The sequence below is a fragment of the Rana temporaria genome, chromosome 6 (assembly GCF_905171775.1).
Source record: "Rana temporaria chromosome 6, aRanTem1.1, whole genome shotgun sequence".
NCBI lineage: Eukaryota > Metazoa > Chordata > Amphibia > Anura > Ranidae > Rana > Rana temporaria.
In genome coordinates this window covers 67468609-67485962 of record NC_053494.1, presented here as the reverse complement: position 1 = coordinate 67485962, position 17354 = coordinate 67468609, and the positions used below count along the sequence as shown (strand labels likewise).

The 17354-nt window shown below is 43.1% G+C and overlaps 1 protein-coding gene across 4 annotated transcripts in view; it reads right to left on the bottom strand.

Moving 5' to 3' along the window:
* The window catches only part of MARF1 (meiosis regulator and mRNA stability factor 1), a 444629-nt gene that overhangs the window by 184704 nt on the left and 242571 nt on the right, over positions 1 to 17354 (bottom strand). For all 4 annotated transcript variants that reach the window (XM_040356921.1, XM_040356923.1, XM_040356922.1 and 1 more), the window contains exon 15: positions 358 to 477. In XM_040356921.1, coding sequence (XP_040212855.1) covers positions 358 to 477 — 120 coding nt within the window. The remainder of the gene's footprint in view (positions 1 to 357; positions 478 to 17354) is intronic.

The window sequence follows — 17354 nt, the reverse complement described above, 5'->3', positions numbered from 1 at the left end:
AGTAACCGTGCTAATAAAATCACCTCAAATGTCATTCACCCCTCCACAGTAATATTATATATACACATATATATATGTGTGTGTGTGTGTGTGTGTGTGTGTGTGTGTGTGTGTGTGTGTGTGTTACCTTAATGCAGAAAATTCATTAGGGTAAAAAACATTCAGCCTTTAGATCCACTTTAACCTCCCTTATCCAGCACATCTGTAAATGAACCCCCTTCATCGCCATCATAACCAGGACTTGTACAATATCCCTTACGCACACTCATTCATTGTTATAGGTCATGTACTGTAAGTGGTTAAATTTGTTTTTAAAAACAAAAAAGGAAAGTTATAAACATTGAGAAGTCTACATACCTATAGAGAGGAACAGTGCCCTCATGTGTCTGCAAGAGGCTGTGTACTTGAGAAGCAAATGTTTTTAAGGAAAGATTAACATATGGGATTACGTATGAATCCGGATCAAAGTCATGTGTGCTAGAATAAAAAGGGAAAAAATATATATTATAAATGTAGGTATTAAAAAAAAAAAAAAAAAAGTTTAGTACTTTGTTAAGACGGCATTGCATACATAAAACATTAAAATATTAAACAGATTCATACATGCAAACACAAAAAAAATATGCAGGTTTGTGGGTAATCTACAAATTAACATAACTAAAAATATTGCAGCAGTTGCAGCCATTTTTTTTGTTTGTTTTTTTAAAGCCAGAGAACATGATGTTCTCTGGCTTTAAAAAAACAAACAAAAAAAATGGCTGCAACTGCTGCAATATTTTTCATCATAACAAAGTACAGAAACACAGAATTGTGTTACTTGCTGAAAAATCTATTTCTTGGAGTTCGTTAAAAAAAATATGTTTTTTTTTTTTATATGCATCTGCTGCTCTTTATATACTTAATAGTGTACTCACATGTACTCACATGTCCCGCCGTAAAAGATGATTTATAAAAACATTTCCTGAACGCTTCCATCTTGCTTGTGGGCACTCTGAAGCCCACAAGCAAATCCTTCCAGGGTACAGTGAATGCTGATGTCCCAGCATTCACCGCTCTATCCCACGCATGTGCAGTGTTGACGGCGAGCGGGGCCGTCAACACTACACAGTATTGGCGATTTCCCCTGTTTGCCCTGAATTTAAATGGTGGAATTGTATCCGCCCGAGTCACGTGACGTGTGAAATCACGCGATAGTTCGTCTTGTTAGCTAGAGAATCATCTCCTGGGCAGCGTCACGCTGTGCTCCCAGGAGACATTGCAAAATAATCCCAAGAATCATTGGGGGGGGGGGGGAACACAGCTAGACGGACAAGCCCACTCCCGCAGGAGCTAAACCAGGAAGTGCATGGTTCAGACATCATAAACAAGGTATGGGATTTATTTAAAAAAAAATTGATAGCCAACTTTAACTTTGAAACTGAGCCAGTGGGATTAACGATGATTTGTAAATTAGGATGAACCTTCGCTTTAAGCCAGGGGTGTCCAAACTTTTTTCAAAGAGGGCCAGATTTGATGAAGTAAACATGCGTGAGGGCCGACCATTTTGCCTGACATTCTTTGAACCATTCAAATTGAATGCAAATTAACTAATACACAGCCCAACAAGAATTCTCTTGCCTTTGTGGCTATGTGTGTTGAAGAGTCTAAGGATGAGCTCTGGCATTTTATTTTGATATACCGTATTTATCTGCGTATAACAAGCACAGACTTATAACACGCACCTTCACTTTAAGAGGGAAATTTCAGGATTTTTTTTTTTTTATTTAAATAAAGAACTGTGAAGCAAAATAAGTGCCCATCAATGCAGTCTAATCAGTGCCCATCTGCAGCCTCACCATTGCCATGAATGCAGCCTCAATGTGCGGCGTTCAGGGATTAGTTGGGGGCTACAAAAGAGATATATATCCAAATTACCAGTGGGGCCGCATTAAACCGAAACGTGGGCCGCAATTGGCCCCCGGACCGGACTTTGGACATGACCGTGTTAAGCAAACATATATTTCTGATATGTGCCTGCTTGCATCATATACTTGTATGAAACAGTATGCCGTTCTTTGTATTACTTCCTTTGTGTAAAGTCCCTGCTGTCCCTGCTATTGACAACTGACCACACTAAGCATGAGAGCACAGTGTGGTCAGTTCTAAAGGGCAGTTTCTCCTCTTAGCACTCTAAAATCATTATGCAGCTGAGAGCAGAGGGTATGCGATAAAAAAAAAAAAAAAAGAAGGGGGATGTGTAAATGTTTGTTTTTCTGAACACAAATGTTTTGCCCTTCATTTCTATTTTACAAGGCGAGGGTTTACATCATATACGCAGATACACAATTTAGATAACTGGGTTACACTGCTGCTTTAGAGGAGTTAAGACACTGGCCAACAAAGTTATGGCCAGATAGGCATCACCCCCTCACTCTCAAATTAGGTTTCATTTTTTGCAGAAATGGTATGAGGGGTAGATCACAAAAAAACAGATGGCTGGAATCTGTCGCTCAATGAACTCTAAGAAACAGATCTTACAGTAAGTAAAAAAAAATGATTTATTTTATTTACTTTCCTGTAAAACGCTTCCTGGAGTACATCACTAGAATGGATAATTATACCAAATGGGTTATGCGGGACCTTCAGTTGAATGGATCCTGGCAAAACCTGAAACCCTAGCCTTGCATAACTGGGCAACTCAGCAAATAATGGCTAACAAGCCTAAATAAGTGGATCAACCTAGTATTGGTGGATTGTGAAACTGCCTGACCTTTTCACAAACCTACTGACAAAGTGAGGGGAAATCAGAGTGAAGGATAAAAACAAAACAGTGGCAGAGAAGGAGACTCACCAAAAATCACATCAAAAAAGTGACACAATCTCGCTAGGATGCCTTGGACAGCGTTTAAAATTTTCCAGCCACAGCGCCCTTGAAAAGCATTTTCAGTCCCCAAGCACCCCAGTCTAAGGCTTGGATCACATCACTATGTCAGGGAATGTGTGCAAATTCCTGATACGCAGACAAATGCGCCACTATTTAGCAGACATAGTTGGTAAGATTAAACAAAGATAACGGTCTATCCAGTTCAACCTGTGTGGGTGTGTTTTTTTCAATAACTCCCATATCCCTGTATATTGCGTTTGTGCACACACACACACACACCTGCGCCATTTTAACATCCCCAAATTTTCCTCCTTTAGCTGCAGGAAGCAGGATCGTACACATTCTGTGGCTGAAGTATATCCCTAGGTAATGGAGCTTGCTGCAAACTGTGTGCACATGGCTGCAGCATATTGATGTTAAAACAAGTTAATGTAGCACCCATGTACTTTGTAGTACTGGCGCTAGTAGAATTTAGGTATAGATCAGAGTATAGTTAGACTCTGATCCTGATTGTTTGTGGCAAATTGCGGTCTCTGTCTCAGCTTGGCTGTGCTGTGAGCCCGTTCTGTTGTGCTGGGGTGTTCTTCCAACCCAAGTACTGCAGATGGCAGCAGTGGAGTCAAGGTTTGGGTGCTCTTCCTAGCAGCCAATAATGAGGGTTTGTCCTCGCTGTGCATGCTGGGGAGGGGTATTTATGGGACAGGTGCCATTGTTCTGTGCTTCTTCGTCCAGTGTGGCATCCACCTTTAGGGTGGCCACATCACTGCCCCCCGGCGCTATGGCCTACCTGGCCGGGGCGTGCGTGCCATGGGGTGTTCCTGGTTCCGGGACCATGTAGGTCCGGAGCATCTGAACCAGCGATGGGGATCCAGTGAGCGACTGGGTTACCTCTTTTGAAGATCCCAAGCTGTGTGCTGTTCGGTGGGGAGTTGGTCTGAGGAGCGCCATTGAGAGGCTCGTGGTCCAATAGGGCTTTGACGAAACCACCGGACATCACAGGTAGCCTGACACTGCGGGACTGATCACCTGTCAGTCGGTACCTGGGCGACAAGTTGAAGGAGATCCAGACTTAACTCAACCAAGGAGTCATTGATAAGGGTCTGTGGTAGAGACTTTCTCCCAAGCTCACCAAGGAGGGTCTTGTGGCAGAGACTTATTCCTATACTTGTCCGAATGATACTCCGGCTGCCAGGTCAGTAAGAGGCCTGTCCGGGTACACTAAACCCACTCTTTACTTTCCTCCCTGCAAGTTTTATTGTTTTTACCCGGCTGGGTAATAAAGAGCACAGCAAAAGAACACCTGTCGTGGACAGTCCTTTACTTCTGTTTATGCACATACGCATCACTCACCCCTACAGAATTCGGAGGAGCCACGAGGTAACATACCACCCAAAAACCCAGCAGCTCTAATGGTGGTAATGCTACATTAATACATGTTAAAAGAAGCATTGAGGCAGTGAAGTATCACCTCTTCAACGCGATTGTCACTGCCCTTAAAGCAGTTCTGATCGTAAAGGTTTAGTGGTCAGGATTAAAAAATATCTTACACACATTCTGTAGATAGGATATACAAACACACACACACACACACACAGCAAATGTCAGTACTGTATTCAGGACAACCCTCTTTCCATAGCTTTTACTTTTCTGACTGCATTCCGTGGTCCTGACCAAGCGCCCGCTGTGTTGATATACAGTTCGGAGGGAGAATGAGCTCAGTCGGATCTGAATGCCTTCCTCTTTCAGGATGACCATAAGTGGCACCCCGGTTGAGAAGAACCATCCTAGGAGGACAGAGCGATGGCAAAGCCTTGGAACCCTCTTCTTTTGAAAAACACGTTAATTCTCCCATTTGAAATCTGTGTGCTGGTAGAGCCTGCAAGGTCCAGTGCAAGTAGCAGCTTACAGGCATTCCCATTCTCACACAAGGAGCCGATACATCCCCTCTAGGTACAAAGTACAAATGAGACAAAAAACACAAACACTAAAAATGCCCACAAACAGGAACCTGAGGCAAGAACTGCCTGTATGACTATGCGTGAAACTGGCATTTAGCTGAGGCCTGAAAAGCCACTTGGTAAACATAAGAGAATGTATAAATAGATTAGAGAAGCAGCCTTGTAAATTTGGGAAACCATCGTCTTTGCCAAAAAGCCCAAGAGGCAATCACAGGCCTAGCACAATGAGCCTTTTTTTTTATAATTACTTATTTTCTTTATTTTTTTCCAAATTGCACCACATGCACAAAAACAAATAACAATGACAAGAAAAAATATAAAAAGACATCTCCATACATATTTAAATAAAAATACCTACATACATTACATCCCCCCCCCCCCATGAGCACCTTCGGCCTCCCCCTCCTCCAGTCCCCCCCCCCCCCCCCACAAGAGGCAGGGAGGGACGCTAGGGAGAGAAAGAAAGAGGGGGGGGGGGGGAGAAAAAAAAAAAACCCTTTCCCCTCCTCTTCCTCCCCCGTGATCCCCCAGATCCCGTCACCTTATGACCTCCCTACGGCACAAAAAGGAGGAACTCAATACCACCCTAAAAAAAAAGTTTTGTGCAGAACTTAATAGTCCTTAATTTCGTGACTGTAGTGAATCCTGGGACCCCACTTCCTTCTTTTAACCCCCTTCCACCTAAATCCTTAATAGGATAAAAGGCGGAGACAGGGGGAAAAAAAGAAAAGAAAGGAAAAAAAAAAAAAACTTGTTTCGTGCCTCTTTGACTCCCTTCACCTTATCACCCCCCCCCCCCCACCATGCGAAGGGGAGAAATTTCATAACCACCTCAAAAAGACAAAAGAAAAAAAAATAGGGTGTATTTTTCTTTGTAATTTAGTGACCTTTATTTTGTGACTGTAACCTTTCTTTAAAACCCCAGTTCCCATTCTTATGACTCCCAAATAAAATTCCTTAAGGGGAGCCCTCTGTACTTATCCTCCTATGTTGACTTAATTATTCCTCCTCTTTAGTGATTCGAATTAGTGCTGTGAAAAAGAGGGGGAATAGTGAAGAGAGAAAAAAAAAAAAAAAAAGGGAAAAAATATATTTCCATGTAAAATATTTACATAATAGTGAATGAAAGATGCGAGGGAAAAAAAAGAAAAACGGAAGAAAGGAGGGGGAGGCCCGCGTCTCCCCTCTCCCTATCTCCTCCCCCTCTGGTGCCCCCAAGGTAGGGAGAAAAAAAAAAAAAAAAGGAAATGTATCCGTTGTCTCACCCTTCCCTCTCCACCCGCCCCCGAGCCTCTCCGCCCCAAACTAATCCTTCCCTATTTCAGGAGAATATTATATCCACCCTGCCCATACATCCTTAAATTTGTCCTGTTGGTCCTTGACCGTGTGTACCCATCTCTCTGCCTCCATTATCCTCTCTACCTCGATTTTCCATTCCATTATATTGGGGACTTTAGGTTGTTTCCAGTATCTAGGCATCAATGCCTTCGCTGCATTTAATAGGTGTGGTGTGACACTTCTTTTATAAAACTTCATAGATGGCATTCCATGAAACAGGAAATGCAATGGGGATTGCTCAATAGGTCTTAATGTCAGTTTTTTTATCCACGGGGATATCTCCTCCCAAAATCTCGTAATCTTGGGACACTGCCACCATATATGAAGAAATGACCCTCTTTGACTGCACCCCCTCCAGCAGTTGGCATTCATTGATGGATAAATCTGAGCCAGACGGGTCGGTGTATGGTACCATCTAGTCAGAAACTTATACGACATCTCCTGTATATATGAACTTATTGAGGACTGGTGTGTTATTTCCATCAACCTATTCGATTGATCCGCTGTAAATTTGAGGCCCAACTCCCTTTCCCATTCACGCATGTAATATGGTATTCTCTTATCTTTGGCACTCTGAACCATTCTGTGCATCCGAGAGAACATATGGCCTGGTTCCAAGCGGTTAACACACCACTCCTCAAAAGTAGTCATGGAGTTTACTGATCTAATTTGGTGTTTCCATTTATTAAACAGGTCTGTCAACTGCCGATATTTCCATTCCATCATTGATGCCTCCCCCTGCTTTTGCACCAACTCCCTTAAGGAAAGCAATTCCCCAAATGGGGCCACCTCTGAACAATTTCCTCCCCACCCCTCTAAACTACCCTTCTCTGCCCCAGGAGGGGAAACATGGAAACCCCTCCTAAGGAGTAATAGGTGATATTGGAGGAGCAAACTTTCCCGACCTATTCATTCTATCCCAGATAGACAACGTTGTTGTAGTTAATGGTGACACATATTCCGATAACCCCCTATATACGGTCGGGATCCAGGGTGCTCCCGCCAAATCCCTTCCTGCCAGTGTATTCTCCAGGGACACCCATACTTTACCCTTTGAGTCATGTCTCCAGTTCATAATACGAACCAGGGCCATGGCTCTATAGTAAAGTACCATATCTGGGAGTCCTACTCCCCCTTTCCTCTTTGATCTTTTCAAAATATCATATGCCAGCCTGGCATGTTTATCCCCCCAAACAAAAGTCCTAAAAGCTTTCTTTATTTGTTTAAAAAATATTTGTGGGAGAGCTATAGGGATGGCATACAGGACATAGATAAGCCTTGGGATTATACTCATTTTAAGGGCACTTACTCTCCCAAACCATGTCAGTGTGTGACTTCTCCATCTCTGTAAATCTCTTAATATTGACGATAGCAAGGGTATATAATTCAACTCATATAAACGTTTAACATCTGGGGCTATGTGTGTTCCCAAGTAAAATAGAGTCAGAACGCCACACAAAAGGAAAGGATCTTTGCAGCTTTTTCTTCATCCCCAAGGGCACCTGATTCGGCATCAACACCGATTTCTCTATATTTATTTTAAAGTTGGAGATACAGCCAAACCTATCCATCTCTCTCATCAATTCCATCAGAGACTCTTGAGGCGAGGAAAGATACAACAATAAATCATCCGCATATGCGGATATCTTATGTTCCATTGATCCTATAACTATCCCTTTAATCCCCCTATTCCCTCTAATCATACACAAAAAAGGTTCCAGTACCATGGCGAATAGTAATGGGGATAGTAATGGGGATAGTGGACACCCCTGCCTAGTCCCATTCCTTACTTCAAAATAATCTGATAGTCTACCGTTAACTTTAACCCTTGCTCTGGGTTCTGCATACAATGCCATCACCCATCCCATCATTCTCTCCCTCAGACCCATCTCCCTCAGAACTCCGACCATAAATCCCCACCCCACCCTACCAAAAGCCTTTTCAGCATCCATTGAGATCACAACTGCCGGAGTTTGATTTGGGCCTTTATGTATCCAGTGCAACACATGGAGGGCCCGTATTGTATTATCTCTGGCCTCTCGGCCTTTCATAAATCCTGTCTGATCCGGATGGATCAACTTGACAATGTGATCCTGTAGCCTCAAAGCTAGAATTTTAATTGGGAACTTAACATCGGAGTTCAGGAGGGAGATGGGCCTGTAACTAGCACAACACTGCGGGTCCTTCCCCGCTTTCGGGAGGACAGTCACATGAGCAAGTAAGGCATCTGGCGATAATGGACTCGAGATCGACACCGAGTTGAGATACCTACAAAGGGGGTCAGGATTGTAGAGGAAAACTTTTTTATAATACATATTAGTGCAACCATCTGGTCCTGGACTTTTCCCCTGCGCTGCCTCCAATATCACTCTCTCTGGCTCCTCTATGGAGATGGGTTTTTCCCATTTCCTCCAGGGCTGCTGTTGGTATTGCTTGTAGTCCCGAAGCCTTCAAATATTCCCGAATCCTATCCTCCTGTCCCCCCCCCCCCCCGCCATCAGCCTCCCCCGAGAGTGGGTCTAGGTTGTATAAAGAAGTATAGAACTGATGAAATTCAGCTGCTATTGCTTGGGAGTCGACTATCTGTTTACTCCCTGCCTTTATTGTATGTACATGGCGCGCCTCCTGCTGTTTCTTTAATTGTCTGGCCATTAACCTCCCACTCTTATTTCCCTGCTCATAAAAACGATGGGCAAAGTATCTATTTTTATTTTGAGTTTTTCGATCCAAAAGCTGTTTAAGATCTGCCCGAAGCTTCTCTAAATTTTGCGCATCTCCTGGCTTTAAACAAGCCTTATGTTTAATTTCTATTTTATGTATCTCCTCTAAAAGTGCTGTCAATTCCCTCTGTCTATCTCTTTTAATACGTGATCCCATTGAGATTAACTCCCCTCTCATTACCGCCTTATGGGCCTCCCAGACCACCTGCTCCGACACCTCTTCTGACGTGTTCATCTCAAAATAAGTTAAGGATTCTACATTTTACTTATCGTCCAATATAGCTTCATTCAGTCTCCAAGTTCATTCCCTACTCCCGACAAAAGCTGGTCTCATCCCTAGACTTATCGGTGCGTGATCCGATATGGTGATCGACTCAATAGCCGCATAGTCCACCAGACTCAAATAATATTGGTCGATCATGAACATATCGATCCTTGAATACATGTTATGTGTTTTGGAGAAATAGCTATAATCTCTATCCTGCTCGTGTAATACCCTCCAGCTATCGACCAAATGTAGGGAATGTAGACGCTTAACACATCTTAACGCTTTCTGTGACAAAAAAGTTTTCCCAGATGAAGTATCTAAACTCGGGTCCATAGTGATATTAAAATCTCCCCCCAAGATCAACAGACCGTCTCTAAATTTCTCCAACCTATCTAGGGTTTTGATTAAAAACTTAACCGTTTGACTATTTGGAGCGTAGATCGTTGCTATAGTATAACATTGACCCTGGATTTTTCCTTTCACAAAAAGATATCGACCTTCCGGGTCCTTTTGTACTTCTGTAGGTATCAAAGGGCATTGTTTATGTATTGCCATTGTAACCCCTCTTGCCCCAGAAATAGGCGAGGGAGCATGAAACCACTGATTGTATATAAAAAAGGGGCATCCGGGGGATCGACCCTGCCACAAAGTGCGTCTCCTGTAGAAGAACAATTTCCGCCCCCAGGTGGCGCAGTTCATGCCAGAGACGCCCCCTCTTACAGCCTGAACTGAGACCCCTTGAATTATATGATATAATTTTCATTTTATCTGCCATCTTTTTAATCCTTACCCACTAAACTCTATTCCCTCCTCCCACCAACCGAGGGAAAATAAGAGCGGACAGGCCCTGAAACAGGACCGCGGGCGGGCGAGAGAGAGAGGAGACAGCAAAAAAATAAAAAAAATAAAAAAAAAATCCATAAAGACCATACACTTAACAACCTCACAAATAACATATAAACCACCATATCTATATATGGGTAACCCCCTAAGAGGATGTCCCGTCCGTTCGAGACCTTACAACCCCGTCCGGACTCCCCACCCCCTCCACTCCCTAACGGAGAACCAAGTCCCTTACCTCGGGACCTACCTAACGGGAGAACAATTCTCCCACCGACATGTAGTGGGCCCCTCCCACTCCCCACGCTTCCCTTTCTATTAATCCCATACATTATATCCTTTAACCATGTTGACCTTCTACATTTTACTTTACCTTTGCATTCTACTTAAATTTTAAATATTTACATCAGAGATATCCAACCAATTTCTTTCCCCCAAAAAAGAAAAAAAAAAAAAAAGAGGGGGAAGGGATAACGGGGGAAACACAGGGGGAAAAAAATAAAACAACCCCAAAAAACAAAAAAAACCCCACCACTAGCCATCCCTCTCCCGTCATCCCCCCCTTCCCTCTCAGATTGGTACCTATATTAGAAACAAAAAACGAATCCCCCCCCCCCTCCCCTTTCCCATCAGGATACATCTCCAATGTTTCCCTCTACTTTCCCTATTTGTCCCCACCCGGCACTTGCTGCCACCTTCCTGGTCTTTGCATGATTGGCCCCTGGTTCTTTAATCCCCAATCTGGAAAGTCCACCTGTGGTAGTTCCAATACATCTAAAAAATGTTGCAGATCGTCTTTATTTTGGAGTGATGCTGTCTTCCCATTTCTTGTTGCTGTGACCTTAAAAGGGTACCCCAACGATATCTCACATCAACCGCACTTAACGCTTCCAACAAAGGCTTAATAGTTCTTCGCTGCATGAGTGTTCTACGTGATATGTCTGGAAATAGTGCAATTTGACCCCCCTCAAATTCAATTCCTGCTCTCTCTCGTGCTGCTCTCATAATTGCTTCCTTTACCGGGTATCTGTGCATTTTGCAAATTACATCCCTTGGTCTTTCTGTACCTTAAGGGGCTGGGAAGAGCGCCCGATGTACTCTATTTCGATCATTTCGGGTGCAGATGTCCCCAGAATTAACCGGAATAGCCTAGTAACTAATGATTGAAGTTCGTTCCGTTGCTCTATTTCTGGTAGGCCCCTAATGCGTATATTTTGCCTACGCTCGCGGTTTTCGTAATTGTACATTTGATCCAGCATTGAATTCAACACTTCATTTTTTTTGTTGTTTCTTGAAGATCCACAACCGCCCGTCTAGTATCCTCCTGGTCCATCTCCCACTCTGTTCCCCAGGGCTCCCACTTCTTCTCTGATCTCCTCCACCACCTGTTTACAGGAAGACAACAGCATTTATGAGTTCCATTATATCATTTTTTGTTGGTAGGGCCTTTATATGTTCTCTTAAGTCCCAGTCCAATTTCAGCTCTATTTGCCCATTGGTTGTCTCTGTGGTGGTATCCTTATTATTACGGCCTTCTTCCTGAAGTTTGGTGGGGCTCAGACTTTCCCCTGCCTGTTCTACTTCTGGGGTAGCTGCCCCCAGGTCACTGAGCCCAGTGACCTCTCTTACACCCCTAGAGTCTACTCCAGGTGTCCTACTACTTTGCTTCAAGTTTAAAGGGGATTGTCCTCGGCCAGGTGTTATATTACCTCTCCCTAGTCCACGTCCCTGGACTAGGGGGTCCCGTCCTGCCACTTTTACTCCACTTTTTGGATCTGGGGAGCCCTGCTTCGATCCCTCATGCCCCAATGTCCTGTTTATGGTGTTGCCTTGATCCATATTTGGTGCAGTTAAATAGGCTCTGAGCCTGTTTACCTGGCTCTTCCCACTACCTGATAGTTGCTTAGCCGCACAGCGACGTATGGACATTCCGCTGATATCCCCTATTTCAACCTGCATTCAAATGTGTACACACGTTTCAGTTTATATATTTGTGTGTATTTTAAAGGACCCGACTGTTTCCTTTATAGGTAAGTCAGCCAGTCTCTTCATCCAAGAAGGAGAGGAGGGACCAAAAAAAAAAAAAAATGGACCCAATAATAGTTACAAATGGTAGATACAAATGTACAGGTGCGCCGACCTGCCAATCTACCAGTACCACAAAAAAAGGAAGAAAGAAAGGAACGCTTCAGTATGTGCCTATATCACCTTCACATGCACATATACTGTCAGTCCATTTAGCAGAATTAATTCTATGGTTTCATTTTTTTGACTTGGGCATTTTACTTGGGGGTCCTATGGTCACAGACCCAATTTCGATCTCTGCACTTGATTATACAAATCCCATGCATCCAAGATTTTTAAAAAGTTGGTAGAAAAGATATTCAGCCTAGACTAGGCTTGCAGTGTCTATACCTGGAATGCAGGCTAAAGGAGAAACAGGGTTAGAACCGCTGCAGTTCTGTAATTAAACTGGGAGGGAAGCTCTGCCTTTACCTCCACTCTCCCTCCGGCACAGATTAAGACCCTGGCAAGGCAGGTTTAGATGAGTGCAGATTAAATAGACATATCGCTGTGCTGTGCCTTCAGTTTAACCCTTTACCGAGTCCTGCTTGGATTCCGAACACGGACCAGGTCCAGAAAAAAGGGAAACAAACTCTGGGTATAGTCCTTGCAACAATTTTTTCTACAGTGGTGCCTCCCTTCTCTGTTCCTCGTCTGATATCCCTTTCGGTTTGAGACACTCCAGCAAACTGTCTGGTCGTATCCCCGCTCCTCTTTTTCTCTCCTTCCTATGTAGCCATTGGCAAGCACGTTCCACCAAGCAATTTATATATTTTTATGCTATTAAAAGCCAGTCAAAAAAAACAGACACTTCATCTCTTCCTCCCACCGGAGTCATTGATCACTTAACCGCATTTAATTTTTTAACAATCGTCCTTTGTCCCTCTTCTGTACTTCCTCCTGTTCCACAGATACTATGTATTTTCCCCCAGCTCTGGCTCTAGCTCTGGCTCTATAGCCGTCCCCTCAGCTTACCTCCCACACGCCGTCCGCGTGTGCATCCCCTCTGCTGACAAGCCTGCTACACCGAGGGGGGGGAGGGAGCCCGCTGAGGCAACGCTGTGGGGACAGATGGAATGTCTCTATTGTTGCTTCTGCTTCTCCGGTGGGTACTGGATAGAAAAGGGTGCGGTGGGGTGAAAGTGATCACACGATCCTCTCCTGCTTCAACTTAATGGTGCTTCCGCGGGAGGCTTGCTGCGGCGTGTATTGCTCTGGTCTTTCCGCCTTTGGTCATCCGACCGTCCATTCGCACAGCACTCTCCTCGTGCAGCTCATTACCCGGGAGAACTCAGAGGGGAGGGGAGGAGCCCTCACACACGTCCTCACACACGTCCGCCCATCAGCCCGTCCCAGCAGAAACGAGATGTCTGCTAGCACAATGAGCCTTGATAAGTAATGATCTGTTTGGGCCACTGAGAAATGGTGGTGCGAAAATCTTCACGGGTGACCCATCATCAGGAATAATAAATGGAATAATGGAATCAGTGGATGAAAGGTAAACCAGCACAGCGCAAACTACACATTCAGGCAGTGAAGGGAAAATTACTTCTAATGTACTAGGGCCAGACAGAGGTTGAAGAATAATATCTTAGTTCAGGTAACATCTTAGAAAAGGAGAGACTCTAGGATTCAATACTACCTTGTCTTTTTGTAGAACCAAACATGATTCTGTAGAAGTCAAAACTGCCTGCTTAATTACATACCTTGTAGAGGTAATGACAATGAAGGCAACTATGAGCGAGTAGAAAAAGGAATATCTGATGGGTTCAAAGGGCACTTTCTAAAATGCAGAGAGAACCATATTCAAATTCCATGGGAGTCTCAGGTGGTTAAACAGGCAAAGTTACAAAGGAAGGCCAGGGGTCTTTGAAATAACCAAAGACTGAAAGTGGTTGTAAAGGCAGAAGTTTTTATTTTATTTTAATGCATTAAGATAAAAAAAAAAAACATTTTTTTTCATTAATTTTACTTAAATTTTAGTTTGACACTTTTTCCCCCCAAAAATAATTTTTTTGGATCACTTTTATTCCTATTACAAGGAATGTAAACATCCCTTGCAATAGGAATATGGCATCACAGGTCCTAGGAAGTCATATGACGGCCGGCAGGTGGGAAGTGGTTAAAGCTCTTTTTTTTTTTTGTTTACACAAAGTTGTCCATTTATACAATATTTCTAACAAATGGCATGTACATACCAAAAATGACACCCCAAAATAGATTCCCCTACTCCTGAGTAAGGTGATACTATGTGTGAGACTTCCACAGCCTGGCCACATACAGAGGCTGAGCATGGTCAAGCATGGCTAATATGGTTGGGAAGCGCTGGGTATTGCAGAGTATGGCTGAGCATGAATCGATGGGATCTGTCCCCTCTCACACTGTACCGATCGGTACACAGAGGACATGACACCTTTTTTTTTTACAAGTGATCGCTCCGTCATTTCAGCAGCCATTTACTATGATCCGATGCGCCAGGTCCTCTGGATCCGGCGGTCACAAACGCTCCCGTGTGCGCGATTCTGGGAGGACGTCAATGTACGTCCTCCCAGAGTTAATGAACCACCTTGTAGCCATTATTCGGCTATAGGCGGGCCGTTAAGTGGTTAAATCAATAGAAAAATGTAAGAAAAAAAAAAAGTAAACCAATGGCCCTGATGAACATACAACAATGGTAGCATCAGCCACAACAGATTGATTAGCCATCGTGTGGACCATGACCGTCTTTTACAATGTGAGGCCTACTGGATTCACACCCTTCGTACGATACATCCTGGGGGGGGGGGCTCAACACCATTCATCTTTTTTTAAACAATAGATAATCTGTTGGCTGATACTACAACCAATATATTCATCAGGAATATTGGTTTACCCTTCTCAATTTTCTCTTGCTTCCTCTTTTTGACTTTGGTCAGGAGGCGAGCCTTTAGTAGATAGATGGATAAATACAGAGAGAATATATATTATAATATATCCCCATCCATTTTCAGCATGCTCTGTCTCCATCAGGGGGAGCATTTTTAAAAACTATATAGCTTTAGCTGAAAATTTGCCCTAAACTTATATTAAAAGATTTTTGTTTTCTTTGCGGTCACCTGTTAGTGCTCACTTAATTCCCCCAGCGTGCAAGAGCTTACCCATACAATAGAGAGATTTATTTATGGGACACAGAGTTAGGCGAATATTTACTACGTACTGGGTTATACTCCCATCTCCAGAATGGACACTGGTAGACCAAAGTCTTTAGACAGGAAGTGATCCTATAAATAACCCCTCCCATACAGGAAGCAATTCAGTTTTGTAGCAAGCACTGAATCCTCAAAAAAAAAAAAAAAAAAGGGGGGGGGGGAGGGATCTCTGTGTCCCATGATGTACTGGTAGTATGACGACAAAAATCCTGTTTTTCATACATAATGGGACTCAGAGTTGGGATAATATTCATTACCTACTGGGATGTCCCAGAGCAATAGCCTTGAGGGGAGGGAGACACCCTGCCAAACAAAAGCCATCAGACCTTATACAGCAGCCCACTGCGGCTGAAAGTCGAATCCTCGGCTGCTTGAACATCCACTTGATAACATTTTGTAAACGTATGCACTGAAGACCAGTTAGAAGCCTTACAAATCTGATGGCGAAAAGCCCAGGAAGTTCCTACACCCCTGGTAGAATGAGCTCTCAACCTAAAAGGGAGGAGCTTTACGTTTCAGACCATAGGCCTGAATGACCAATTAACGGACCCAATTGGCAATGGAAGCCTTGAAAGCTGCCTGCCTCTTCTTGGGTCTTTTTCGTAAAACAAAAAAAGGAGTCGGAACCTCGGCTCTCCGCAGATCTAGACAAATAAACCTCCACTGCTCGGACAATGTCCAAAGGATGCAGCCGTCTCTCTATTGCCGAACGAGGCTGAGAGAAAAAAAAAAAAACAGGCAAAAAAATGTCCTGATTAAAACGAAAGGCTGGCACCACTTTTGACAAAGGATGGAACCGGAACCTATCTGACACACAGAGCTGTTTTTCTAATCCTTGCAAGGAATTTCATATGTATGAGGACTTGGTCCCCTTTTATTTTTTTACAATAAATAGTGGAAGAACTTCTACACTATTGGATCTTTTTTTTTTTGTCTTTGAAAACATATTGGCCATTTACCTGACATTTACCCCCGCATCCACAGGAGAGTGTACACATTGAGGTTTATGGATTGACCTTTTGCTATATGTTTGTGATCGCGGGCTGATCGTTTGCAGTTGGATTCCTGTGAGAGGAGCATCTTATGATCCAGCGAGGATATCACCATTCTGCTAAGCCTTATTGACTACCCTGAGTAAGGGTGGTCGCAGGCTTTTCGGTAAGCCTTCAGTTTTACCAGAGGTGGCGGGCAGCATAAGATCTGATTGACTTCACTCATGTTTATACAGTGTTTTTCACTGGACAGTCACGTTTGAATTGCTCACACGTGTCTATCAAGATCATCATGTTTATGCACATTGGTTAATTTTATTATTTCTGTATTACATCTTTATTATCCAGCGCTACACTTTCTATTTTCCATTCTTTTTCTTTCCCCATATCAGGATTATAGTGTTGAGCTGCAGGATCTCCATCACGGATTTATTTCAATATTTTGTTTTTTCATCACACACCTAGCGCAAAACCTCCATTTTATAAATACATTTATGTGAGCAGGCACTATCCTGTCAAGGCGACATTTGACTTTCTTTGTAACCAAAGAAGTCAAATACATCTGCTAAGCAGACCTCATCGTTCACTTTGGGCGTCGTTTATCTGGTGAAGGACTAATCTCATCATTTGTTTGAATCACAACACCTTGTAATCAATATTTTGTCACTGGACTTTTTTGCATACTTTTTTCGTTTGCGACTACGTTTCTTTAACCACTTAACCATATTGCTGACCAGAGCACTTTTTGCGATTCGGCACTGCGCCGCTTTAACTCATAATTGCGCGGTTGTGCGACGTGGCTCCCAAACAAAATTGGCGTCCTTTTTTTCCCACAAATGGAGCTTTCTTTTGGTGGTATTTGATCACCTTTGCGGCTTTTGCGCTATAAACAAAAATAGAGCGACAATTTTGAAAAAAATGAATATTTTTTACTTTTTGCTATAATAAATATCCCCCAAAAATATATAAAAAAAAACTTTTTTTTTTACCTCAGTTTAGGCCGATACGTATTCTTCTACATATTTTTCGTAAAAAAAAAAAAAAAAAAAACACGCAATAAGCGTTTGATTGGTTTGCGCAAATGTTATAGCGTTTACAAAATAGGGGGTATTTTTATTAATAT